The 25845-nt window shown below is 40.2% G+C and overlaps 4 protein-coding genes across 13 annotated transcripts in view; all 4 read left to right on the plus strand.

Moving 5' to 3' along the window:
- Positions 1-9754, plus strand: part of LOC143424017 (putative RNA methyltransferase CG11342) — a 29041-nt gene extending 19287 nt beyond the window's left edge. For all 9 annotated transcript variants that reach the window (XM_076895816.1, XM_076895812.1, XM_076895811.1 and 6 more), the window contains 2 exons: positions 8332-8545; positions 8969-9754. In XM_076895816.1, the coding sequence (XP_076751931.1) occupies positions 8342-8545; positions 8969-9517 (753 nt within the window). In that variant the 5' untranslated portion in view covers positions 8332-8341 and the 3' untranslated portion in view covers positions 9518-9754. The remainder of the gene's footprint in view (positions 1-8331; positions 8546-8968) is intronic.
- Positions 9755-10019: 265 nt separating this feature from the next.
- LOC143424020 (BPTF-associated chromatin complex component 1) lies at positions 10020-11799 on the plus strand. 2 transcript variants are annotated; one of them, XM_076895821.1, is made up of 4 exons: positions 10023-10274; positions 10610-10701; positions 11178-11276; positions 11370-11799. In XM_076895821.1, the coding sequence occupies exons 1-4, from the start codon at positions 10257-10259 to the stop codon at positions 11644-11646; spliced, it is 486 nt and encodes a 161-aa protein (XP_076751936.1). In that variant the 5' UTR covers positions 10023-10256; the 3' UTR covers positions 11647-11799. The 2 variants fall into 2 exon arrangements, with proteins under 2 accessions (XP_076751937.1, XP_076751936.1); XM_076895822.1 differs by lacking the exon at positions 11178-11276 and having other exon boundaries at positions 10020-10274.
- Positions 11800-11999: 200 nt separating this feature from the next.
- LOC143424015 (lysosomal dipeptide transporter MFSD1) lies at positions 12000-15695 on the plus strand. Its single transcript, XM_076895807.1, has 7 exons — positions 12000-12437; positions 13517-13793; positions 13868-14284; positions 14365-14676; positions 14757-14869; positions 14950-15188; positions 15256-15695. The coding sequence occupies exons 1-7, from the start codon at positions 12299-12301 to the stop codon at positions 15298-15300; spliced, it is 1542 nt and encodes a 513-aa protein (XP_076751922.1). The 5' UTR covers positions 12000-12298; the 3' UTR covers positions 15301-15695.
- A 556-nt stretch (positions 15696-16251) lies between these two features.
- Positions 16252-23958, plus strand: Ath (ATP-dependent RNA helicase DHX33). Its single transcript, XM_076895789.1, has 7 exons — positions 16252-16578; positions 18143-18760; positions 19343-19575; positions 20208-20558; positions 21985-22183; positions 22595-22871; positions 23619-23958. The coding sequence occupies exons 1-7, from the start codon at positions 16352-16354 to the stop codon at positions 23793-23795; spliced, it is 2082 nt and encodes a 693-aa protein (XP_076751904.1). The 5' UTR covers positions 16252-16351; the 3' UTR covers positions 23796-23958.
- Positions 23959-25845: the final 1887 nt, after the last annotated feature.

Consider the following 25845-nt stretch of genomic DNA (forward strand, 5'->3'; position numbering starts at 1 on the left):
GATCGACCGTGGTATTCCTACGAGGCAAGTCACGAGTAACTCTTTCGTTCGCCTCTCTGCGAAGCTTATTACTAATTCGCAAACGAGAAAAGGAATGATATCATTCATTGTTTTTAAAGGTCGAGCTTAAACGAATGAATTATCGCGCTCCGATCAATAGGATACCGCGAGTGGGTAGTTTGCTGGTTTTTAACAAGCAATGCGATGCATCTTGGGGATATTGCGAAACACGAATTTGGTAACTTAATCAGATACCATCGAGAACCGTCAGTACGCTGAGGAAAAGAATCCATCTTTTAGTACGGTAAAAAGAGAAAAACATGCAGACTCTTTCTGCAAAATTACTTTTTCTTCAAAGTATGTCTCGTCTAGTTTTCCAAAGTTTTTACTTGTCAATCGTTCGAGAAATGGAGCGAAACAATATGGCAGGGCAATAAAAAGAAGTTGCCGCGAAAATTAGATCAGTGGGAGAGACACGAAGCATTCAGAGCTCGGGCGAACGATTCAGAGGGATCTAGAGTCGAACTTGACATCGCGCGAGGTTTTCCTCGTGGCTCCGAGCACTCGATAAATTGCATTCGCGACGTATCCTTGCTGAGATGACCCAGTTACAGGCTCGAACCCCTTGAAATCGTATGTACGAGAATTTATCGAGTGCGGCTGAAGGCCGTCGAGGGAATCTTTTCTGTTGGTCGGTAGCTAGCAGCCGATATATCTTGATTCGATGGAATCAAATATCCGTCCAGTGTTTTTTACATTACTTACAGCGACACTTCGCGCGCGGTTATCGTTTTTACGATCGCCTCTCCTAATGAAACGCAAATTGCAATATCGATGCAGTAAACAGAAGTACCGATTTTTTTCGGCTCACGAAGAATTAATAACGGACACACTCGCGTTATTAAATTATTCGTACTACGCTCGATCGCAACTAGTAATTTAATAGTAAACGTAATAGCTTGTTGGCAACTTCGAGTGCTATTAGAAGGAGCACACAGGTGAAGCGAAATACTATTACTATGAAGGCGATTTATTGCCTTGCGAAGTGAAATGTTACGCAGCAAATGGTGAACAGGATATATTTCATGAGTTTCTGTTGAACTCGGTTTAACGTGAATAGCTTTCGATCAAAATGGAGATAAATCAAGTGATAGAAGATTTGTGAAATAAACGCAGACTTATTAAATAAACTGACAAACGCAAGTACAGTGAAATCGAACGAATTCGCGAAATTAACAACGAAACAATTTAATGGATGGATGGTTAATAATCCATCGAACGTCTAGAAAATCAACAGGTTATCGATTATTATCTCGTTTTTGTTCGATGCGCAACGCATTTCCCAAGCAGATAGTCTCACTGTCGGAGTGATTTGTTGAGTAACGAACATGTAAGTATTCTTTCCCCTGGTGAAGAACTTAATGTGTCTTCATCCGCGATCCAGTTTTACTCGTTCTTCCTGTACACCGTGGGACTTTTAACGGCGAATTAGAGACGAACCGGATGCAACGTATGTTTCGCTGCCGCATCGTACATTCGCGGAAATTGCAATTGTGTACGGACGCGCGCGTGAAACTTCTTGCCTCTGTCATCACCTTTCACAAGTTGCACCGTGCCTCTCTACTTTTTTCCTTTCTTTCTTTTTTTTATCATGCATCGACCTCGCAACGAATGGTAAAAACGTTCGGAGCAAAAAGGGTGAACTCGACAATAATACCTACTTCCTTGAGATTACTACCTACCAAGCCTTTTATAGTCTTTAGAAATTTTTAACACGTTCGTTTGCAATACGAATTACTTTCCGATAACCCTCTGGTATCTTTCTTCGCTGAAACGTTTAGAATACAAAAAAAAGTCTACATTATATTCACCGGGGTTTTCCTGTAATTAATTTTTTCAACAATGCACACAGTTCCCACTTCGAACTTACGTGCGTTATTTCTACGAATGCGCAAAAGCGTGATTTTCAAGTAAAAAATGTTGATAGAATTGTAAATTCATTTTGTACAATGCACTGGCCGCGTTTCCTCGAAGTTCTAATGGTTTTGCAATTATCCATTATTCTATGCTTGTAACATCAAGAGGACAGTTCGGTTCAACGGGAAATCTGTTTAAGTCTAACTAGTTTTCCGTTCTCCGGACACGTGGCGCTTGGTGAACGCGAAAAACTTCCGTGTATCGAACAATAAGCTCTAAAACCGAGGCGTTATCGAGTTCGCGAGAAATTGCGTCAGGCCAGAGCTCCGCTGACGGAAATGATAAGCGGCGCGTTCGCGAGCGTGCGAGAACATTCCCACGTTTCCGATAGCCGTTCGTAATTGACCACGACGAGGGAGGACACACGCCGGATTATGTCCGCTGACAATGAGGCTAAGGATGGCAGAAGCGGCTGAACAAACAGATTTCAACGATACCGGACTCGGCTGAATTAGAATTCCACGGCTCTCATTCCGGATATGACGGTGTCGCTTACAAGGCGAGCGCTTCCGTCGCAATCGTACGATACAACGCGCGACATTTCTTGTGAATAACGTTATCCTCTGCCTATCTCGCTTTTCCTCATCTCTTCTTTCTCTACCCAACTGCACGCGCTGATAGTTTCGTACGACTATCGATAGAGAGTAATTGGAAAGTGTGCTTCTACGAAATGCACTTTATAATTAATTACATTTTTAATTAAGTATGATAGCGGTTACATTTTCCTCAAACTTCACGGTTATTCCGGCAAGTATCGAGAACGAGATCCGCCTTGGAAGGTCTGTACTTGCAGGGGATCAAGAGCTCTAATCCTCGTGGCAAATTCGGAACAGCAAAGCCCTAGGGCAACTTTGAAGAGCGGTTAAACTCGAACACGAATGAAGTCGTGTTTTCCGGGGGAATCCCCGAAAAATCGGCTCGAACACGCGTAGTTCCGCGCGTAGCTGAAGATCGACAGCGATTTCTGCCCCATTCTGGGTGACAAGCGTGTGCACACGCTTCCCTGCCGTTTCCTACCTTCAATTTCGAGCGGCTTAAAAACGCCGCGCCTTTTGTCGCCGCCGGAGATTGTCGTCGATCGCGGCCACGTTTTGTCCCGATACGAAAATCCCGGAAAAGCGGATTTCTCCGGCTTGGAAAGCGGCACGGCCGTACAATACGCCGGATGCGAGAGGATCGCTTTACAGACGACTTCCGGGGCCGTTTTCGGTCTACCTGGTCGAAGGCTCGATGGTACGTTTCAGGATAGGGGGAAGAAAAGGGATGAAAAGGGGAAACGAACGGGCCAACTGCCCCTCTTGTGGCCTATTCGCTCACACGGCGCCAGAAAAATATTTACCCTCTTCCTCTAGGTACCCATTGTACCGCACGAAAATGTAATTCGTGGTTGCAAACTCTGGCTTTCCTTCGTCGTTAAATTCCTTTCGATATTTCAGAATAAAATGCATCGTCTCTCGTAACAACAGTTTTAAGTACAGGCTTTGAAAAAGTTTACCTTGGAGTGTTTATAACGTGGAATATATTCCTAGGATCATTAATCATAGCATGATTCGTTTTTTAAGAGCGAAAAAGATGAACAAGAACAGCGTAATTATCACTTCCAGTTTAATTAATCGAAGCTATGTTAGATACTGTACGCATCGTACATCGGAGGTTTCGCGAATATCTTTCATACCTAATTATAGAAATTATTCCACTAGTTTTGTAGGCAACTTCTGGTAATATTGACATAGTTATTGTCAACGTTATTACTGGCATTGAAAACAATGACGTGATCGTAGAAAGAGCACAAGTCAAGGAATGCAGGACTATTGCATGGTGACAGTGAGTGTTAAAAGTATTTAAGCGTAACGAGTTTCAGAATCAAAGATGACGATACTACCGATGAGTAACAACGCTGTATCATCGACCAGAACTATGCCTGCGAGTTCATCGTCCTTCGTTCCTGAAAACTGCCTTTGTTACTTTACATTCCGGAAGTTACGCGTCCCGAAAAGAATTCAATTCCTTCTGATCTAAGCGGTGATAATTCCGAGAACCTCTAATAAAATGATTTGGCTTTAATCGTGACTAACACGATCAAGGTACGAAATAAAAATATTTCATGAAATTTGCAACTAATCGAGCAAACCGCCCTGCAACCTTTCGCTTCGAAACTAAATGCTTAGCCAAATTTCTCTCATAATCGATAAATATTATGCAGCGCCCCTAGCTATTTTAGTAGCGAAGACTTCACGCGGACTTTTGACTGCGATGAAATTTCAAAACGTTCGCCATCGCCGCAATAAATCGTTCTATTGTACAACACGATGCCACGTAATGAGTAACGCGCAAATACAGCAACGCACACGCAATCCGAACGATTTACCGATAAGATCGTGATCCGGAAGAATAGAGAGAGAGAGAGCCGTTTCGATCTCCTTTGTACCCCTGATACCGCCTACAAATTGTTTTGCCATCACCTGGACGGACTGTCGACATGAGAACCATACGAAAGCGAACGGGGAGATCCTTTCTGAATCAGCAATGCAAACGAATTCGCGCCTCCTTTCACGTCTCTCGACGAAAGGTGGAAGAAACCGAGTGTGCTTTCGCTGAAGAAAGAACACGGTGCAACGAGAGTAATTTTTGCGATGCCCCGGCTCTTTCGTCGTCTCGAGACCATCTACGGCCCGTGGATGGGTATTGGCAAATATTGGGCACGGGTATGTCACGAGCACGTTTGACTTCTGTTTGGATTGCCAAATCGGTTGGAGCCGGCTATGGGGTATTACCAAATCCCTTTTGGATCGTGTGTTACACGCATATGAAACGAACCCCGGGCTACTTAGAGGCGGGGAGAGTAATTTACCGGTATAAATTACGTGCTTTGCAACTTTCGTAAGGATAACAGGTTCTGCACGATCTTTACAGCTGGCAACCGCATAATTTAGAAGCTAATTGGTCGGTGTATCCATTTGAAACTGTACGATGTCTGAAATGGAGTACAGTCTGACACACAATATTTGCATACCAGCAAAATTAAACTAAATTCGAGTTATATCGCTTGACGTGTCCCTCCCTTACCTCGATTCTCCGTGCCTCCGTATTTCTCAAACTCAACGCACTCTATGTTTTATAACGTTTCTAAACCTATCATCAAACAAAAAAATCTGCTTTATGAAGCAAACTATCAGCCTCTTGGATCTTGCGTGCCGTCTTCCGTAAATATCGCAAGTACGCTCATTTGCGACTGACAGTATGTTAGCATGTGCACCTGAGCATACGCGAAATAATTTTCCGACTCGTTGCCAGTGAACATTACGCGTTTTGCACATTAGGTGATGAATCGTGAAAAGAATGCGAGACGCGATACAAATTACCACAGCTTGCCCCTCGTAAGGAATCCTTCGATCATCTGGAGCCACGTGTCCCTGTACACGGAAACACGCGTGGAATACGAGCTAAGAATAAACAGGAGGGACCAAGAAATTGAGTAATGACTATGTAGAGCGCGAATTTTTAACGTACGGAGACCGCATATTTTTATCATTCTTTCCTTGTAACACATACACGAGACGATAATACTCCCATGGACTTGCTATTGACCTTCCTCCTCTCGTTTCAGGTATTTTTGGATTAATAAATATTTCATTATACGAAATCGCGAAAGCAAAACCGCGTTCCTGAAGACGCGTAAAGAACTCTACGTTGTATCTTTTTCAGCTTGTTTTACGTGTATGATAACCTTTCATCGTCAATATCTTCTTTTAATGTCTCTAATACGTTTGTTATCTTTGTATATTGGTTTTGTCTGTCTGAGTGCGCGCGTTTGCATACGCAAATTTACCTGAGAAAACAAGGAATTTCGAAATTTCGCGGAGAGGAATCTATCTAATCGTTTTGATTTAGCAATGCGTCTCAGCCTTGTAAAGAAAAAATTTTCCTCTGTTCAAAAGATCACGCTCGTGAACGATCTTGCGTTCAGAAAAAGCGAAACCAGCGAAAGAACTAGATCGATCGATGCGTTGCGAATATTTTCATAATTATAAATATTAGTAGATACTTAACAATATCTACACATAGATCGTTGATTGAAGTCTCATGATTTCTTATCGATCAGTTAACGCAGTAGTAGGCTATATCGTCGAGTCGTTACAGTAGAACTGTGACATTTATTACTTAAAATATCGTACATAAGGTGTTACGAAGAACACTTATTGAGATTGAAAAGCAATTCTTAATTCTCTTTAATGCAAAACTTTCTTGGTAAATCTCTCACAACAATGTTACTTATCGTTTCCAACTATTCGCTTTTTCCATTACTCTTCGGTCCTACACTCTCTAATCTAGATCGTCCTCCAACTTCAACTCCTCAGGACTTATCTCGTGCACGCCTGCGAAAACTTTCACGAACACCCTCAGAGGACATCACATGTCTCAAAGCGCCTACTTTACAGACCGCAAGTTAAGAATCGCTGTCTTATACCGTTCATTCAAACCACCCCAGAAACACGAGTTCACATCCACAAAAAAAAAATCTAAAACGGTCCACGTATATGTACGGCCCATCTTCGCCCCAGCCCCTGTGGTGAAAGACACGAAAATGAACGACGACACGTTCCGAAAGGAGGCATTTTGCCATTCATTAGCCTGTGGAAATTCTATCCCGGTGTTCACGTGAAATACCTTTCCGATATTCAGCCCCTAATACGGTCTGTCGTTGGCTAGGCAGGGGAAAAAGGCATCGGCTGTGCACGAGACTCGATACTCCCTAGCAGCTTGCCTGTTCTAAGGTATCCTTCGTGATCCCGGTTATCTCGTGCCTGCGTGCCTCTGCATCGGCCTGCAGGCACATCTGCCGAAGAAAGAGGAAATTGCCGCGAGCAGGGCCCGTGGAGAATGAACCTTGTGTTCTTGGACCGGTACGGTGGATATACCCAGCACCTGCCTCTGTAAGTTATTCCGTTCCTGGTCCTCTCTTTTTTCAATCTTTATTTCCCTTTCTCTCTCGACTACCTTATGCCATCGACTGCGAGCCAGGGAGAGAAACAGAAATAAAGGGCTCCGTGGAGAAGGGCTCGTGCTACTCCACCACCCGATCCTCTGGTTACCTGATCTTTATACGTTTCATGGTCAGCCTTGGCTCATCCGAAATTTCCGGAACTTGACTAGTCCTTTCGAATACCGTGGTTTTGTTCTTGGGAGCAATCTTATTTTCGATTTTCGGGTTTCATAAGGTGGCTCTTTGTTTTATTTTATAAATTATTCGTAAACGCGCTATTATTAGAGAGAACTTTAGAAAAAAGCAATTCATTTCCAGTAGATTGTTGTAAATTTTGCTGGCCATGAAATTAGTGGGCCTTTGGTGTCCAAAAGTTAAAGTCGCGAGAAAGAAGTAACTATTGAAGGAACACTTAGATGAACGTCGGTTCTACTATCGTCGGATGGGCAAAACGTTAATCCGCGACAGAAATATTTCAAGTAACATCAGCACGAAAGTGAGTTTCTCCGCGAGTGGCAAGACAATGCATCATCGATTTCTCAGGCCTTCCCCGTGGCCGAGCGCGAGCACGTCGATCGAAGGCTGCATTTATTTGGGTCGCGGACACCGGCGAATTATCTCCTCGATCCTTCCGCTCTTACAACGTCTCTGACCCCCATTCCTTCTTTGCTATCAACGTTTATCATGTATTTATAGACGGCTTGCGGTTAGTTGTTCATTGTTTTTACCGATGCTTGCGAACATTTGCGAAATCGCCGTCTGCACGGCGGCTGAAGTCATTATTGCGAACGGACTAAATATCTCCGTTGCTCCTTTTGCTGATAGGCACAGTTACAAGGAAAATGAAGTTTCGATAGCGGTCGACGATGAACCGTTCGTTACGTTTCACAGCAACCAATCGATTTGATGTCTTAATGTGCTTAATATCTTAGCAGGTTTTTATCTCTCACTCTATTGAAGACTGAGTTCGTTATATTTATAAATATCTACATAATAATTTAACTTAATTAGATACAATTTATGTGCTCTGCGAGATAGGATTGAAACTCTCATTTGCCTTTCTTCGCCGGAGAGAAAGTTGAACGTCTTCGTACGCGAGATAAAGTAAAACCGTGATTTTTCTTTCGAAGTAATCTTAGAATATGCACACGCGTGAATGTATATATGCGGATTGCAAACGATGCTCTTTGATCAAAGAACTTTTAGTATACAAAATAAAGTTCGTTATCTAAATGATTAGGATTCAAATTCCGCTGAACCATTAACCTAATAGTTTTTCCAACCTTTTAGTTGACCCATATCAGAAGCATCTCGTAATATTTGATAAGTTGCAATAGATGATAGCTGTGGGATGACTCACCGTGTTCCAGATTTTCCAAAATGTCGGGGGACGGTTCTCGATCACCGTGTAAGGAAAGACAGGAAGATAAGACGGATCCGGGCGCTAGTAGGCACGGGAACTTCATGAATTATTACCAATTCCATCCTGCGGAAGAGCGCGTGCGACAACTTCCGTGTGGCGTGTGGCGGTCGGCCCATCCGGACCGGAAATACGTAGGCCTAGACGTCGGCTGTAACGCCGGGGTAAGACTGAAACAGCTGTCAGACGAAATAGGATGAGTCGACCGTGATCCGAAATTACAAACGACAAGCGTCTAACAAGTCTAAATTTAGTCTGTATTAGTCTCTTTTCGGCGATCGCTCGAAATTTCGCCCCTTCCGGGAACTCTTCCCTATTTGCTGGCTATAATTATTTCCTCATTTCATTATATTTAACTTTCCAAGACCTAGTTACATGCGTACACCCATATACTTGCTGTTTCAAAGAACGTTAAACAGGCTTTCTCAATGAACCTTTAATGTTACTCGGGTACTACCATTCAGATCGGTTGTGCAAAGTAAATTTTTTCAGAGTAACTCGAAACGGACGCGGAAAGAAACCAAGAAGGAACAGTTCCGTGAGCAAAGACGTCGCGTGAACGTTGCAAATCGTATTAATGATTTCAGGACTTGACATTCGTGTTGCACGACTTCCTCGAGAACGCTTTATCGGCCGATCAGCCGAAGGAGATCTGCCTGCTCGGCGTGGACCTCGATCCGATCTTAATCGAGCGTGCACGGGAACGTAATCCGCGACCGGATCGTATCGTTTTTGAATGCCTCGATTTTCTGGCCGAGGATCGTAACCGGACACTGGACGAGCACCTTCGTCGGCTCGAGAAGTCACGCTTCGACGTCGTGTTCTGTTTCTCCGTTACCATGTGGATCCACTTGAACCACGGGGACGATGGGCTAGTGGAATTTCTACGAAAGGCATGCTCGATCGCGAACATGATCGTGATCGAGCCACAACTCTGGAAGTGTTACAGGAACGCCTCCAGAAGGCTAAGACGGTCGAAGGGCGAAGACTTTCCTTTGCTGAAGACGTTGAAATTCACTGGCGATCCAGTAACCCACATCGAACGTATATTGACTGAATTTTGTCACTTTCGAAGAGTTGCAGTTACCGAAGATAACGAGTGGAAGCGGAGGCTATTAATTTATGCGAGGACGTGAGCAACCACTCCTGAGATTGACGCATTTCCGTACGTTAATCGACGTCTAATGAGAGAGCGACGATTTTTCTTTTGCCTGCACACTGTTGGGAATATTAATGGCGACTGTTGAAGTAATGTTTGGAAGCCTAAGTGTGGCACGTGCGGAGATGAAGTTGCGAGGGATAATGCATTTTCTTTATTATAGGTGTCAGCCATTTAGAAATTAATAGAGTTACAGAGATTCCCTTCGTGCGCATTATAAATTTCCATTTTATACAAATAAATACTTGATAAATAAATTTTATCTTCTTGTACATTCTTTGGATTTCATAATTGCGAATAGATTATGATGAATGTCGGTAATATATTATTCAAACGTTCTATAGTTAAAATCTTGATAGATATATAAACTCTGTTTCTAAAATGATTGAAATGATCGTGCGATCATTGCAAAACATACCAGTATGTGAGTCATACCTTCGGATCATCGATTTGGATACTGTTTATATGTACGTATGCTTCGATATAACTTGTGGAAAAAATCGAGTCAAATTTTTTGTGTATCAAGAACGAAATGTCCTTCGTCAACCCTCTACAGGGTGACGTAATAATCGGAAAAGAGAGGGGAAAGAGTAAATAATGCGGACAAGTAGAGGTTATAATTGTTTAAAGGAAACGATTCTGAGAACGACGCGAGATGGCAATACCGTACGAACATTTGTTCGGCTGATGGCGAGGTACGGCCGCAACAATCTGACATGAACTCTGCGAGCAAGGTAAGCGAAAAGGTGGCCTTTGTCGCCGATTTTAGGCAGTTTCCCGCCATATAACACTTAACGGTCGTTCTCCCCCACCGCTCGTCTTCCTTTTTCTACGTGAGTCACGTGCTTTTACCCTCGAGTACTCTAGCAATGGAGTCTGTAAGCGGGCATAAGGTTAGGTTATGATCATTTCTAGTAAAACTTTTTTTTTCTCCTCCGTGACAGAATCCAAGTTCGATGTATATCGGTGTGAATTGTGTTAATTTCAACGCTCGACGATCCGCGCAGGAAGTGGAGTTCAACTGTTAATTATGTGTTTGAAATATTTACTAGCATCTTAATTGTTTTAGGTTGGTGAGATATTCACCGCAGCCGGTGCAGCATTCAACAAACTAGGAGAATTAACCATGCAATTGCACCCTACGACAGACTCGCCGGCAGGGTAATTGAACGAGAAAGATATACCATCGCTTTTGTCATAAATAGCAATGTTTTTAACGCTTTCGGCTAAGTTTACATGACAGTATGTACGTTAGATAAACGCGGGAGAATGTCACGTGGTGTTGCTTATTAACCAATAAGATACGTAACTCTACAGCTTTATACAAATTAGAACGCGTGAATAATTTATATTTGAAAATGATCTATTGCTTTAATATTGTTTTTTTTTTAATTATACGAACATGGTACGACTCTTCTTTCTTTATAGATTATATTACGTAAAAAGAGGGCAAATACTGTTTTCGTATGTATCACGTTTTACTCGCGCAATTGCATGTAGGTAAAAAAATATTCGAAATTTTCGTTGCGTTTTAATATCATTCGCAAAATGATTATGAACAGTTGCATCAATATTGCTTTTATACAAAAATTGCTGGCTGTACTTTTACATAACTCCTTGTGTCGCTTAATCTGTAGTAAATGGACTGACGAGGAAATTGAGATGCTCCGTCACTCGGTAAAGACCTTCAGTGAAGACTTGAACAAAATAAGTGAACACATCAAGGGGCGAACGGTGTAAGTTAACAAGGCTGCATCGAGCCCACGGTTGTTCCTCAATTTCTCTGCGTCAGTCTTGATCCGATATTAACCGGTTAATTCGATTTTTAGCTCTCAAATTCGTACGACGTTGAAAAAGAAAGCCTTTGAAGAAGCCGGCGTGCCCATCAGGCAACAAATGCTTTCTCAACAGTCGTCGCAATCGGCAGTCGTTCAACAGCAAGTATCGAAGCAACAATCTGGGAATCAAGGATTAATGGGAAAGTCGGCAGAGGTGACGCTAAACATGTTAAACGCGCCAGAATCGGAAGTGGATGTTGAAGGACTACCGGACGAGTGTCAAGTGAAGCTCGAGTTCGAAGGCGCAACGGAAGAAGTTGCTTCTTAATGAGCCGAGAGAAATTTCTCAAAGTACCCCACTTTTCATATCTCGGTCTCTAGATCTAAGATAATTATCACATAATATACGCTTACTGTTAAGTAACTACTATGGACATTCTATAAGTTATGTTTCTCAAATAAATTCGCAAAAATCAACATATACGGTTAGTTCCTTCGCAGCTGTTTTCTATTTATCGACTTAGCTTCGCTAGTGTTTTTAATGGGGGCGCCACAGACTGAAGACCAGTGATGAAGAAGGGTCAAGCTGTTGGCAACAATTTCATGTTTAGTATCCATTCGGGTGGATAGAGATTTTCGTGTCGGTACTTTGGTACTCGATAGTTTCGCAGCCTACGTTAAGTTGCTTGCGTGACGCATGTGATTGACAGATAAGCAATGACACGACTGGCAGCGCACCTAACTTGTTCAAGTTAGTTAATCAGCTGGGTTCACAAGCTGATCTCGGATTACGATACTCTCGTTTCTCTTATATTAAATCGCAGCTGTGCCATTTTAAAGAGGGATTGAAGCTTATACGTATTTTATCGATGTGTGATGATTGTTACGGTGGACCCGAGTGAACGTCTGCAATTTGGGGCACCTGTGGCTATGCCAGACACTTGTAAACATTAAAATATCACCACAAACACGACGTAACAATGGAAGGTGGCATATTAGAAAATCCAGAGATTACTCTTGACAGGATCGACGATGAGATCGCTTTGCAAGGATTTTGTAGTCCTAAAAAGCTACCATACAGATGTCTCGGACTGGCCCTGATGTGTTTATTAGGCTTTGGTACGATTATGATTGCAATGTTAATTTTATAATGTAATGACCGTGTAACCATTGTTTATATTCGAGCGTCTTTTTATTTCTACATATTACGATCTCGTAAAAATCATTTTAATTCGTACTATTTTGAATGAAGAACATTTTGAATTATATTAAAAATTTTTATTTAGTTCTTCAGAAAATTATTGAAACTGTTGGACGCAATTAGTTCCTTTTTACTAAATTTGATGACACATATAAGACTTCTATTAAAGTCTGCATGAACATTTAGTGTTTACATTATATGTTTATTGAAGTATACTAATGACTTTAGAAAATTTTGCAAAATTATTATATATTTTTTGTTATTACAATAATGTTAACAAACGAAATAGCTATAATTTTTACGTGCTTGTTATTCACTTAATTTTTTCTGCAATTTGTATAAATTTTACAAACGTTTAACTTTTTAGTAAAAAACAATTTATGTGTTATTAATTCGAAATTAGTAAAAAAAGATTGATTTAAAACAAAGGAAGTAAACATGTTCAAGGTATGTGAAATAATTACACTCTATATGCATACTCCTGATAAACGCGTTACTCATCTTCGAGTGATGCGTGAAAATGTAATTTTATCTCGAATGTTTCACAAATCTGCCCAATTTAAAACTTTAACATAAATATGTCTTAATTTTTCTCCGTTACTTCTTTAAGTAATGAGGAGGATAACACAAATTTACGTTCACATTTACCCGTACAATCCGTAAGTGTTGTGTAAGACATGTTATGTTCGCCCGTTTTGCATAATGTCTCGTGATAAGCTGTATAATCCATGATGTGTCAACTGTTTTGCACTGGAAATTTCTTGCTTCCATCAATTAATATGTTTAATACGATCTTAGAATTCATTTTTAAAAATAATATAGATCGTGGATACGTGAATTCGAATTATATACGAATCACGTTCGTGCGCTCCTTTGAGTATCTTCTTAAACTTTAAACGATCCGGTCATAGACCTCTCTAAGATGATTCGCTTATCACGCGACAGCACAACTTTATCCGGTGCGCCAATTAATCGAATGAAATGTTTCTGTTCGCAGGTTCGTACTTCTGTTTCGACAACCCTGGCGCTTTGCAAGATAATTTTAAAGTTGACTTGCAGATGTCAACTAGTAAATTCGTTCTATTGTACTCCATTTACTCGTGGCCAAATGTGATTCTCTGTTTCATTGGCGGATTTTTACTAGACAGCGTGTTCGGTATACCTCTAGGAACAATTATATACATGGGATTAACTATGGTTGGTCAGATCATTTTTGCAACTGGGGCATTAGTTAATGCATTTTGGGTGATGATGCTTGGACGCTTTGTTTTTGGGTATGTTCCTTCTTGTAAGGTACTCATAACATTAATTAGTAATGCTTAGTATTTATTTTTTATATCTTTTGCAGCATTGGCGCAGAATCACTGGCTGTTGCTCAAAACAGTTACGCCGTTCTATGGTTCAAAGGGAAGGAGCTGAACATGGTGTTTGGTTTGCAGCTGAGTTTTGCCAGAGTCGGATCAACCGTGAACTTTTTAGTAATGGAACCAATTTACAATTACGTATCTCAGTATTACAAAGGGCCAGAATGTATTGGCATAGTTCTCTTTCTTGCTGCTCTAACCTGCGTGGGTTCTATGATCTGTGCATGCTTGTTGGGTCTTATGGATAAGCGTGCTGAAAGATTATTGAGAAGGGGAGAGGGAAAAGAACCCGAGGTCGTTAGCCTAACAGATGTTAAAGACTTTAAGCCAATATTTTGGTTGGTTGCTTTCATTTGCATTGCTTATTACGTGGCGATATTCCCGTTCATCGCCTTAGGAAAGTAAGTATGAATAAGAAGAAATGATCATAATTTTATATTTCACATAACTGTCTTTCATGTTATATAATATTTTTCCTTAGAGTATTTTTCGAACGGAAATACGAGTTCGAGCCAACGAATGCGAATACAGTTAATTCTCTCGTGTATTCTATATCTGCTATTGCGTCTCCTATCTTGGGCTATCTCGTTGATAGAACTGGGAAGAACGTTTCTTGGGTGTTCATCAGTATTCTTGCAACTATAGTCGCTCACGGATTGCTCGCATTCACTTATGTGAACCCTTACGTGTGTATGATTCTTATGGGGTTGGCATACTCTATGCTTGCTAGTAGTTTATGGCCTTTGATTGCTCTTGTTACACCAGAATATCAGCTTGGTACTGCTTATGGAATGTAAGTAAAGCTCAATACATTCCTTCCAACATAATGTAGTGAGGTTTTTGTTTCTAACACTAAAAATCCTTTGTTTCCAGTGCACAGGCTGTACAAAATCTAGGTTTAGCCATAGTTTCGATTGTAACCGGTATTATTGTTGACAAGGGTGGATACTTTATGCTTGAGATGTTTTTCTTGGGTTGGCTATGGAGTATGTTTTTCTTTTCTATATTATAATATTAATAATATAGATGTTTATACAACAATTTATAACTATCATTGTTTAAACAGTTTCCTTGATAACCTCTGTTGCAATTTGGGTGTCGGATATAACGACTACTGGTGGTTATTTGAATATGACACCAGGTCAGAGAGAAAAGTATGAACAAACTCGTCCAACACCAGAACGTCTCGAAAGGGAGAAATTATTGGCTCCAGAATCTACTTCCGATTTATCGACCGACGATCTCTTACAAACACAATCCGATATTAACATCAGAAATCGTTATTTATATCGAATTGGAGGAATGGTAATGTTTTATCATACAAACGATTAATTAACAGAATATAATTTATATGTTTGCTTTTGTATTGTAGGTACCACCTAACACAAAGGCACCAATTCATCGGCCTTTACGATGATGGATTTTAATTAGAGACAAATTTTAAATATAAATAGCTATGATTGTTCAAAAATTGTTAAAAGGATTTGCTCACTGTGTCTTCCTCTTACACAGCATTGATCTGTGATAATTTTTCTTAATTACTCTGTTTGATGCCAACTATGATACATTTTTGATAAATTGACAAGTAAATCTTTTATTACTTAATTAATCTGTCAATTGTTAACAAATGTTAGAGATGCAAGTCATTTATTTCTGGTATTCATTGTAACTTTCAATTTTAATAATAATATAACTTTGTGAATCATAATGATTTTTATAACATAAAAAAAATCATTAATTATTTTCTACCTCTTCTTTAAAAGAACACACATTTAAAGGTCTTTAATTACTTTCTTAAAATCTATATCTAATGAATTCTAACATGTAGATTTAATCATATGTAGTTAAAGCAAAAGTCACGTGAATTGCATTGCATTGCTCTCTTTTATACCTATTAACATTAATTTAGTATGCACTACATTGTACAATTTTTTTATAAGAATTGAATATTCAGTTATTATATACACGTAAGACTAAATAAAAATACAAATCTATTAACTCCCTTATGTTACAAACTATACTACAATAAAATGTATTAAACAATGGATGTTTTTTAGTACTTTTTGGACAAAAATTTTGTATATGCAAAACCATAATCGTATATGATACTTTAAAAAATGATGACTATATGTTTTATGCTATAAGTATAAAATTAGCGTTTATTGTGTTGTCTTCTCCTTATATGTATAGTATGTCTTTCGTTTGCGAAATCAAAGTTATAAATATTTAATAAGTAAAAATGTGCAAAGTATATTTTCTGTTTAAATAAAATCAGCGTTGGTGACTGTACTAATAGTTTGAAAGAAAAAACGATCAACGTACGATCTGACAATGGATTACACAGCGGAGCTACGCCATTGGCTACGTCCTGTCAAGACGCTTATTTATACACAGCTGTAGTGAGCAACACGTGCGTGCCCGTATACACGTTTACTGTTCGTGTCATTTTTACTTTAATTTTTGACGATATGGGTGTTCACGACAATGCAGATTCTAAATACAGTGTTATGGGTACTTCGAGTTTCTCGAAATTAGCACCCAAACGACCTAATACTGTCGTGTTTAACGAGAGTCCGAGCAAAATCCAAAAGCACGAGGACAGTCAACAAAACGTTCAGACAGAAAACGTGGATAAAGGGAACATTACTTTACAACAACAAAGGAAATCATTACCAGTCTACAGGCTTCGTAAGCGGTTAGTTCTGCATTACTGTTTTTCGTGTCTCGGCTGGTTTCTGCCATTATCCTTTGCTGTGAGTAATTTCTTCTATACGTGCATGTAGAGTATCGTGAAACAAAATGGAGAATCATCGACTGTGCCAAAGTTGATAACTTGCTTGCTTGTTGTACAGATAGCAGCACCGTATGGAATAAAAAACCCGCGCACTGAAAAGGATTTCAAATAATTGTTAAAATCTTGCAATGTTAATGTACTATGTAATATTATGTATTACCTAATTGTATCGTAAAATATATTATTATCTAGGGCTAGATTATACGATGGAAAACATTTAAGGGAGATTAAATAACTATTTGTAGAACGTACAATATTTGCTATAAAATAGTCCAAGTCGGTTGCAAATGTTCTAATTTAGAAGAATTTTTATAATTCTCTGTGAATATGAAGAAAATCAGGGGTATTTATGAATATTTCAAGATACAAATACATGTAGTTCTCTCCGTTTGTATTATTTGTAGAAACAAAGTTAGAGAGTTCGATCGATTATCAATATGGCGACAATAGAAAACTGTTGCAAATGAAATCAAACGTATTGAATGAATCAGCTTGCCGTTACTTGAGATATTCTAAATTATATTCCCTGCTGTGCATTAACAAAAGTTTACGCAGACAAGCACTTTCATTGTTAACTACAAGTATTAGAATATTGAAGCATATGAAGAACAAACAATTTACGAATATTGTACGTTTGATCACCATACTAAATTTCGATAGATAAATTTTGATAAGTTGGCTTTTAATATTCTGCGAAAATCGAACAATACGGATAACAAATGACTGTAGAATTAATGAATTGTCAAGTGTACCTGTAAGGTGATTGCGATAATGGTGAATTTATGGCTTGAACACAACGCATTTAATATCACGCGACCATTCGTCATGGTGGACCGGTTGAAACTATTTGAAATATAGTTCCAACTTTCAACTCGTACTAGCGCCAAGCTATAGATTATACTACAGCTCCTTTAGTACTACTTAAATCGTGCATTTACACGTTATTAATCAATATATAGATTTAGAATCATCCAAATAATTGAAAAGAATTAGATATTTCCAAATATTATTTTTTTAAATTATATATAGTTCCTCACATTTTAATTAAACATTTTATTATCGTTAACTTGTACAACACAGTGCACGAAGGGTCATGAACAGTTTGAAATGGTAAGAAAACTTTGCTTTACTTTTATTAATTTATAAATGACTAATAATTACACTACTAAGTTTCATTACGTTCGTTTTTAATTTGTATAAATTCGAATCGTTCATGGCTTATTTATTTCTCAGTGAACAAGAATCAATTGCAGTCTACAGCAATTTATAACCCTATTTATTTCCTCGCAAAACTTTGATGCTCTCAATTACAACGATCATTATAATAATGTGTGCTTTCCTTTAAATGAATTAACTTTTATACTGTTTTTGTGAGAGACAAGCACCGTGACGAGGCATATTTCATTAAACCTAACATTTCGTTCGTTTCATCCAAGTAACAAGCCCCTTTGTATGGTCATTTCAGACTACTCGAAGAGATTCGCAGGAACAGTACCCTCATCATAATCGGCGAAACGGGTTGCGGGAAGACCACGCAAATTCCACAATTGCTTCTTTCTTCGGGGATTGCAGGAGCTTTTGGTTGCATCGGTATCACTCAGCCGCGTAGAGTGGCCGCGGTAAGCGTGGCGCGGAGGGTTGCCCAAGAACAAGGGGTGGAACCAGGGAAATTGGTCGGTTATTGCGTGCGTTTCGAGGATGTGACCTCCTCCCAGACTAGAATCAAATACCTGACCGACGGAATGATGGTTCGCGAGGCGATGACCGACGAGATTCTGTCGGATTACTCGGTGGTGATTCTTGACGAAGCTCACGAACGGTCGGTGCAGACCGACGTGTTGCTTGGCGTCGCGAGAAGGGCGCAGAATTTGCGTAAACTTAAGAATCTGCCCCCGTTGAAGTTGCTCGTGATGTCGGCGACGATGGACGTCGATAAATTCGCCAAGTACTTCCAAGCACCAGCCGTGTACTTAGAGGGTCGTCAGCATCCAGTGAAGATTTATCACGCTGTCAAGACGCAGGAGGATTATGCGTTTTCCGCACTTGTTACCGCCTTTCAGATTCATCGTGATAACCCTGCTAAGTAGGTATCATATTTTGTTATTTAGTAGATTACTATTTTTTCTTCTCCTTTGAGAGGGACGGAAAATACTAATCGATATACAGACACGTACACATTTTCTATAGTGCAAAATTTCTGCTTAATCATTCAACCTGTATTAATCTATATTAAATTATTAATTATTCATCCTTCGTATTTGCGCGCGTTGAAAATACAAAAGATCAATTGTCATAATAACGATAGTTACCCATTTATGAAAATTCTAACGCACGATACTATGTTCAAATGAAACAAGCCGCTTTCATATCGCGATCGTATTTTGTTCTCGTTTCAAATTTAATTGCAATCCTCCTGTATAATGTGATACCATAAATAGTCCATTAATTTCTACATATTTCCTATGATTTTTCAATTGATTATCTTGCAATAGGATGACAAAAAATGTTTTTTCCAATCAAGTAAATCAATTGGAAGATCTCTATGTGTTTGCATATCGTTACTTTTATTAGATTAGAGGAGAGTTAGTTTAGATACGAAACTCGGGAAACTGGGTCGAAAGGACAAACAGACAATTTCCTGAATTTTTCTGTTTTTTTGCTTCAGTGAGGATATTCTAGTTTTCTTAACCGGCCAGGAAGAAATAGAGGCCGCGGTTGTGAGCGCGAGACAAGTAGCTAAACAACTGGACGGACAGGGCTATCCACCGTTGAAGGTCTTTCCATTGTATTCGGCTTTGCCAACGCATCAACAATTGGAAGCCTTTAAACCATCCCCTCCAGGACTAAGGAAGCTCGTTTTATCGACGAACGTGGCTGAAACTTCCGTTACCATTGGTGGTGAGTATAAATTAACTTAACGAACAAAGTAATTCACGTTCCTGCGTTTTTCCTCTTTAATCTCATTAGTGGAGAGTGAGATACAGAGAGATACATTTTTGTGTTATTCCTAATTGTTCACTTAGTTTATTTTCTATTCAAATTGCGGTTTCATCGTATACATTTAATAATAAGGGCTAACTGTATAGTATGAACATATTGGAAATTAAATTCTCACGCGGCAGTATTTAATATCGCCTTTTTTTATTTTGTTAAATCGCGAAAAACCGGTTTCGTCGTTTTTCGTTCCTTTGCGACCTGTTATTGGCGACATCGGAGGAAGAATAAATGGTAGATCTCATCTAAGATGAGTAATTAGATACAGAGTCGGCGAAAGAAAGAGTTCCCTTTCGTTTGGCACAGGATATCATTTCATAACCGGTTAATTCGCAAATTGTTTGTCAGAAGGACCAATTTCATTTTCCGCGGGCGGCGCAATCTGCTAATACCACCAGCTGAACGGCTGGTACACTCGTTTCGCGACAGACATGATTACTTGGCCGCGTTTTCGTGATTACATTCGCGGGTGGGCCCGGCAGGGACGTTGGGTCGTTTCTGGAGACGCGCAGTGATTTCCCGATGAAATTACACAGGAATTCGACACGTGATCGACACCGGGGTGGTCAAAGCGAGAACTCATCACCCGACAACCGGATTGGATGTGCTCAGGGTGGAGAAAGTCTCAAAGGCACAGGCGTGGCAGAGAACAGGCAGGGCTGGCCGGGAATCGCCTGGCAAGTGTTACAGAACCTACACCAAGGAGGAGTTCGAGAGGATGAAGGAGATGCCAGTCCCGGAGATACAAAGATGTTCCCTCGCGGGAGTAGCCCTCCAGCTGCTTGCCATCGGAGTTGATATCACCACCTTTGATTTTATGGACAAACCGCCGAAGGAGGCTGTCGAGGTCGCGGTGACTTGTTTGGAGAAGTTGGGCGCTGTTAAGGGTGAGTGTCATTCTTTGTAGAACGAAAGAAACTGTAGATTGAAACCTAGACCGGGTTGTTCTGGTCGTTTGACCATGTTTCTCTTTGTGAGCTGAACCATGGTTTAGATCTTCATGTCCGTTTGAAGCGAAAGGTATTAATTATTATGTGATTCTGTCCTTCTTGGAAGGATAATATTGTAGTAAGTAGGTTAAATATGAATGATAATTTGAATAATGCCAGCTGGATGTAGGTTATACGAGTAACTCATAAATTAAACTTTACGTCCGGTGCACTTAGTATTCCAGAAGCAATATTCACTTGCAGTTTATTTAGTTTGATAAATGGTGGTATTCTACGTTACGTGTGAAGCCCAACATCCGAAAATTAAACATAAAGTTACAAGGTTCTGCACTGGAATTTAGGAAGAGTAACTAGCTTGGTCAATTAAGCTTCTGCGCCCAGATTTAACTTTGAGTTTCCCGTGTGTTAAATCAAATTGTTTCACTAATTAAGTTGTCCGAATTATAGAAAGATTTCTTTCCTTTGAAACAGTTTGTTGGATTTTGTAAATTCAATTTGTTTTGCGTTTGAGAATTAATTTTTGACGACTAAAGTCGAACAATACGGATTCAATTTTATATCAGCCCTGAAAACTGTAGATAGAAGGAGCATTGATGGATTGGTTCGGTGCAGTGGGATTTCAATTTATTAGATTTTGCGGTTGTTCGATCATTTTACCTTGTCAATTGTTGAAATTGAATAAAAGTGGCTATCATTTACAATTATTTTTATCCAACTTCTATCTGACCAAAAAATAAAAATATGAAAAATTAGTAAAACAATACAAAATAAAATATAGCGTTACTTGCATGGTTCATTAGCTACTTCTCACAACTCGTCGAGTGCATTCAATTGAAAATAAGACCAACTGTCAAGTGGCAAGTTTGTTTTGCCGCGAACTTCCGAAAAGATTTTTGAAATTCAAATAGCGACATCGGCTCGGCGGAGAAAATATATCCCCGTCCGTACAAACAATACGTTCTCTCACTTTATTTCTTTTTAGAGCTGCAATATTTCATATCTCACACGTTGGTTGTTATCGTAAACTGCATCGCGTCTATCTGAAGTGAAAATCACTGCAATTTTATTCGTTGACGCTTATGTTGTCTGGAAGGGTATAATTCGTCAACAAATAACGTTGCTTTATATTCGAGTAGGAAACTTATTTGAGTCATAGGGGATGTGGGTAAATGAATTAAAAAATTACAGAACACGATTATCAAAGTTTAATTAAAGAAAAACCACCTAAACTTGACATAAGTAAGAGTTGAATCGAAATGACTCGGAATCGTTATTTTTCCTGCAATTTCTAGTCCAGCAAAACGTTGCCATACGGTATTACCATATCAAATAAAATTTTTTCATTTCATTTTCGCGCGAACAGGTTCTCCGCCGCAGCTGACTACCCTCGGTAGGACAATGTCCTTATTTCCATTGGATCCTCGGTTCACCAAGGTGATTCTTGCATCGGTGGAGCATCAGTGCCTCGAAGAAGCCCTCACGGTTGTTGCTATACTGTCAGGAGAGTCTATCTTCACCGATCCACCCGCGAAAAGGCAGCAAGCTTACGTTGCTAGATCGAGGTATCACTTTGATCGATTTTTCATGATCTCGATCCTTTTTTTAATATTGCACTTCTCAGTGTTCTCATACTGAATTATTCAGCCCGTTCAAAACTCGTTTTTTCCTCGAAAAATCAATCTTCGGACGATACTGCAGGGTTTATCCATTAGTTTTTGGCTTATTTTTGTCCGTACTATAGTTCACAGCCGAATTCACAATTCATACGTTACGAATACATACATACTGAACGTTGCAAAACAACGGGGGTTTAAAAAACCGTGTGTCTATAAAGAAAAAAAAAGAAAAATAAAAGTATACATGGCCGGCGCGAATGTGGAGCAGGGGCCGTGTGTTCCCTCAAACGTCAAACAGATCTGCCCGTGATGTGATCGATACCTTGTACCTTGTTACGCTTGTTTCGTTCGTTCCAGATTCGCCTCACCCGAGGGAGACCACGTCACGTTTCTGAACGTTTTCCGCGCGTACACCGGCACGAAGCAGAAGAAGGTCTGGTGCCACGAGAACTTTCTGCATCACAGGAATCTGGAGTACGCCGCCGAGGTGAGACAGCAGCTAGCCGCATTGGCGGAACGTGCGAATTTGGAGAAGGCCAGCTGCGGGACGAATACCGAGCAACTCAGGAAAGCGCTCCTCGAGGGCCTCTACGATAATCTCGCCGAATTGCAGAGGGACCAGACATACGTAACTGTGAGTACATTCCATCCCCGCCCTTTTATTTCATTTTTGGGTTTCCCTTTATCCATTTCCGCGATCGTCGATTTTTATCTGTAACTGCTCTCGTTCGAATGACCGTCTCAAAGCGATTCCATGTTTTGTCACACGTACTATGCCAGTGTACAAGTGCACTTGAAAAACATAATTCGATACTTAAAAGTGTAGAGAGTTGTGATAAATACTTTGTTTTGAGTTCTGTTAGTGTTGATTTAGTGTCGAGTTTCCGAGGATCTGATAGAGTGTTGAAGTTTTGCAAGCTTAGGGAAATCGATGACTTCTTGTGTTTTAATTTCGTTCAGTTAAAGTTTTAGTAAAGACGTTTTTCTGTGGAAAATTTTACAACTTGTTTTTGCTCTAGCATGTAGGGTGTCAATTTATTCTAAAGGTCTATTAATTCATTGGAACGAGATATTTGGAAAATTCATATGCAGTATTTATCTCAGGAGGTAATTTGATTACACGTCAGACGACTACATTCGATTTCTTCCGGTAAAAGGGAGCAAGATCGCAGTAAGACGAAAAACTTGACGGTGCGAGATTAACGGAGGAGTTTTTAAACGAAAGGGTTCAAGGGTGCGAGGGGCGTTATTTTGTTGTCATGCCGGGAATTTAAAGCTTAAACAAGTTTCTCCGTAGTATAAGGCGCAGTTTAAGTAAGTTTTCTCAAACGGCGACTGGGTAACGAGAATTTAGGAGTAATTGGATTGTACGTCTGTGTAGGTGAGCTCGAAGCAGCCGGTCTCTATACATCCTTCCTCGACGTTACACAGCAGCAAGCCACCGTTAATATTGTTCACGGAGATTGTAGCCACCGGGAGATGTTATCTCCGCGGTTTGTCTGTCATTGAGTCCACGTGGTTGACTGAAAAAGGGTCCAATATTGGAAAACACGACTAAACGGGACAGCTTATTTGGGGTTTCGTTTGTAAAATGGAATTGGGATCGTGTTTTCAGCGTTCCTTCTTTTTGCTCGAACAGCTATAATCGAGAGGAATCGACGCAGCTCGTTTTTGTACTCTGTACAGTTGTTTAATAAAGATGTGATTACTGTTTCGTGGGAGATACGTCTGTACGAAATACTTCGTACTTTAGAACTCTATTTCGCGCTTTACTTAATCACTGCGTGCTAAATACTCTGATCTTTACCCTATCGCTGCCCGCTAAACGCTGACTACTTCCGCTCCTCAGATTCACCTTGTTGCCCATGCATTCCTCATGCATCTATTCCACAGACGCTCGCGGTCACATCCACACCATCCTTATCATTCTCAGTCCTGTCGCCAGGTCCTGTAGCTCGGTTCAAAACACTCTTCTTTCGCACCTCGGCCCCTCGAACCCAGTCGCACGCAGTCACTCCACTTATTTCCTTCCAAACACTCTTCTCGTCCACGCATATCCATTCGCACACATTTAGACATAGTTTTTAATTCGCCTTTGTTAAAGAGGTATCAGTCATTTATGGACATTTGGGTACTCAAACTAGCAGTTTTTATTGATTCATCCTGAATAATAGAAGGTATTCGTTGCAAAGCAAAATTGTCAGTCTCGTCAATTTGGAGAACATACGATCCACATAGTAGGTACCACCGGAAAATAAAAAAAAAAAATCACACCAACAAGGAACGGTGTTACTTCCATCAATTTTTATCTCACGCCCGAGGCCGGTACAAACACGTTCCGTAACACGTACACATGCCCCTTACCTGTCCCGGAAGGGTTGAAGCCAGCACTGGCACTTGGCCGCGTTCCGAAGTCGTTAGCGGCAAGCTAAAATCGATTAATCATAGCCGTGGCGGCAACCTGGCCGGTCTCCTATTGGCCTCTGTGTGCCCCGTGGTCGCGTTTTATACAACCTGAACGCGGGACAACGGAAGGTATTCGTAACGGATCCAGGAAACATATAAATTGGCCCATTCGCGCTGGGTTTCCCTGGTCGATCAATTATAAAGGCAAATAATTCCATACGGCTAGGCTCGCGTTGGGACCCATCGAGTCGCTTTTTTTTTTTTTTCAAGGGCAATCGTTCTCCCATCGGTGCGCGATTCAGATGATGACGGAGAACGTTGAAACGGTTAATTAACACTGTGCAAACGGGTTTGTTTGACGAGCACGAATAGGCAGGGAGAGCATAGTCGTCACTTGGGTCGGCGCATGTCACCACAACAGGTGGCCACCTCGACGGAATGTCAACGCGATGCCATGTAAATTGTGTCTGCTACTACTACTTTCGACGCGCCGCTACGCAATTAACCCCTTGACCTACGTACTTTTTATGGCCACGCGAGTTATAGGTGGTTACCCGGTTCTCGATTGGACGTTCTCTGTTGAAAATCGTTGAAGTATTATTTGATTCTGCTAAATTTCCTCGCGCTACGTGTTTTGTCGAAATTTCCCCTGCTAATGTATTCAATAGGTGATTTTGTGAGTAGAGTAGCATTAAACAGAAAGCTACTTCATCAGAGAAATTGATATTAATCGTATCGATATAATAGTCAAAGAAATTCCAAAAGTAATTGCTCATGAATTATAAATTAATATTCTAATTAATATTAATTTTAGAGTTATTATTCTAATTTAGCTTGAATCGTATCTCATTTACGATTGAATTATTTAAAAGAGAGCTGTGAAAATAATTGCCGAAGGTACGCAAGGCAAAAATTCATTGGGTTAGTAATCGATTTCAGGATCAATTGAAATCCCACGTTGTTCCAACGGCGAAGTGAAATTATTTAGCGACCGTTACAGGTGTTACCAGCATAGGTGTTCACTTATTGGCATTAATACATTATGCCGGGCACAACGCCATTCTATAGGCTTGCATAAATTACTGTTTAGCGGGGAAATATTGAATTTTCATTGCACAAGCCAATCCTCGGTCAATGGCGGGGGAACAGCGTTTTGCGTGTAATTGTCCCGTTGTTTCTTTAATAATTGTCTTAAAAATAGA

Source organism: Xylocopa sonorina, chromosome 5 (assembly GCF_050948175.1).
Source record: "Xylocopa sonorina isolate GNS202 chromosome 5, iyXylSono1_principal, whole genome shotgun sequence".
In the NCBI taxonomy this organism is placed as follows: Eukaryota; Metazoa; Arthropoda; class Insecta; order Hymenoptera; family Apidae; genus Xylocopa; species Xylocopa sonorina.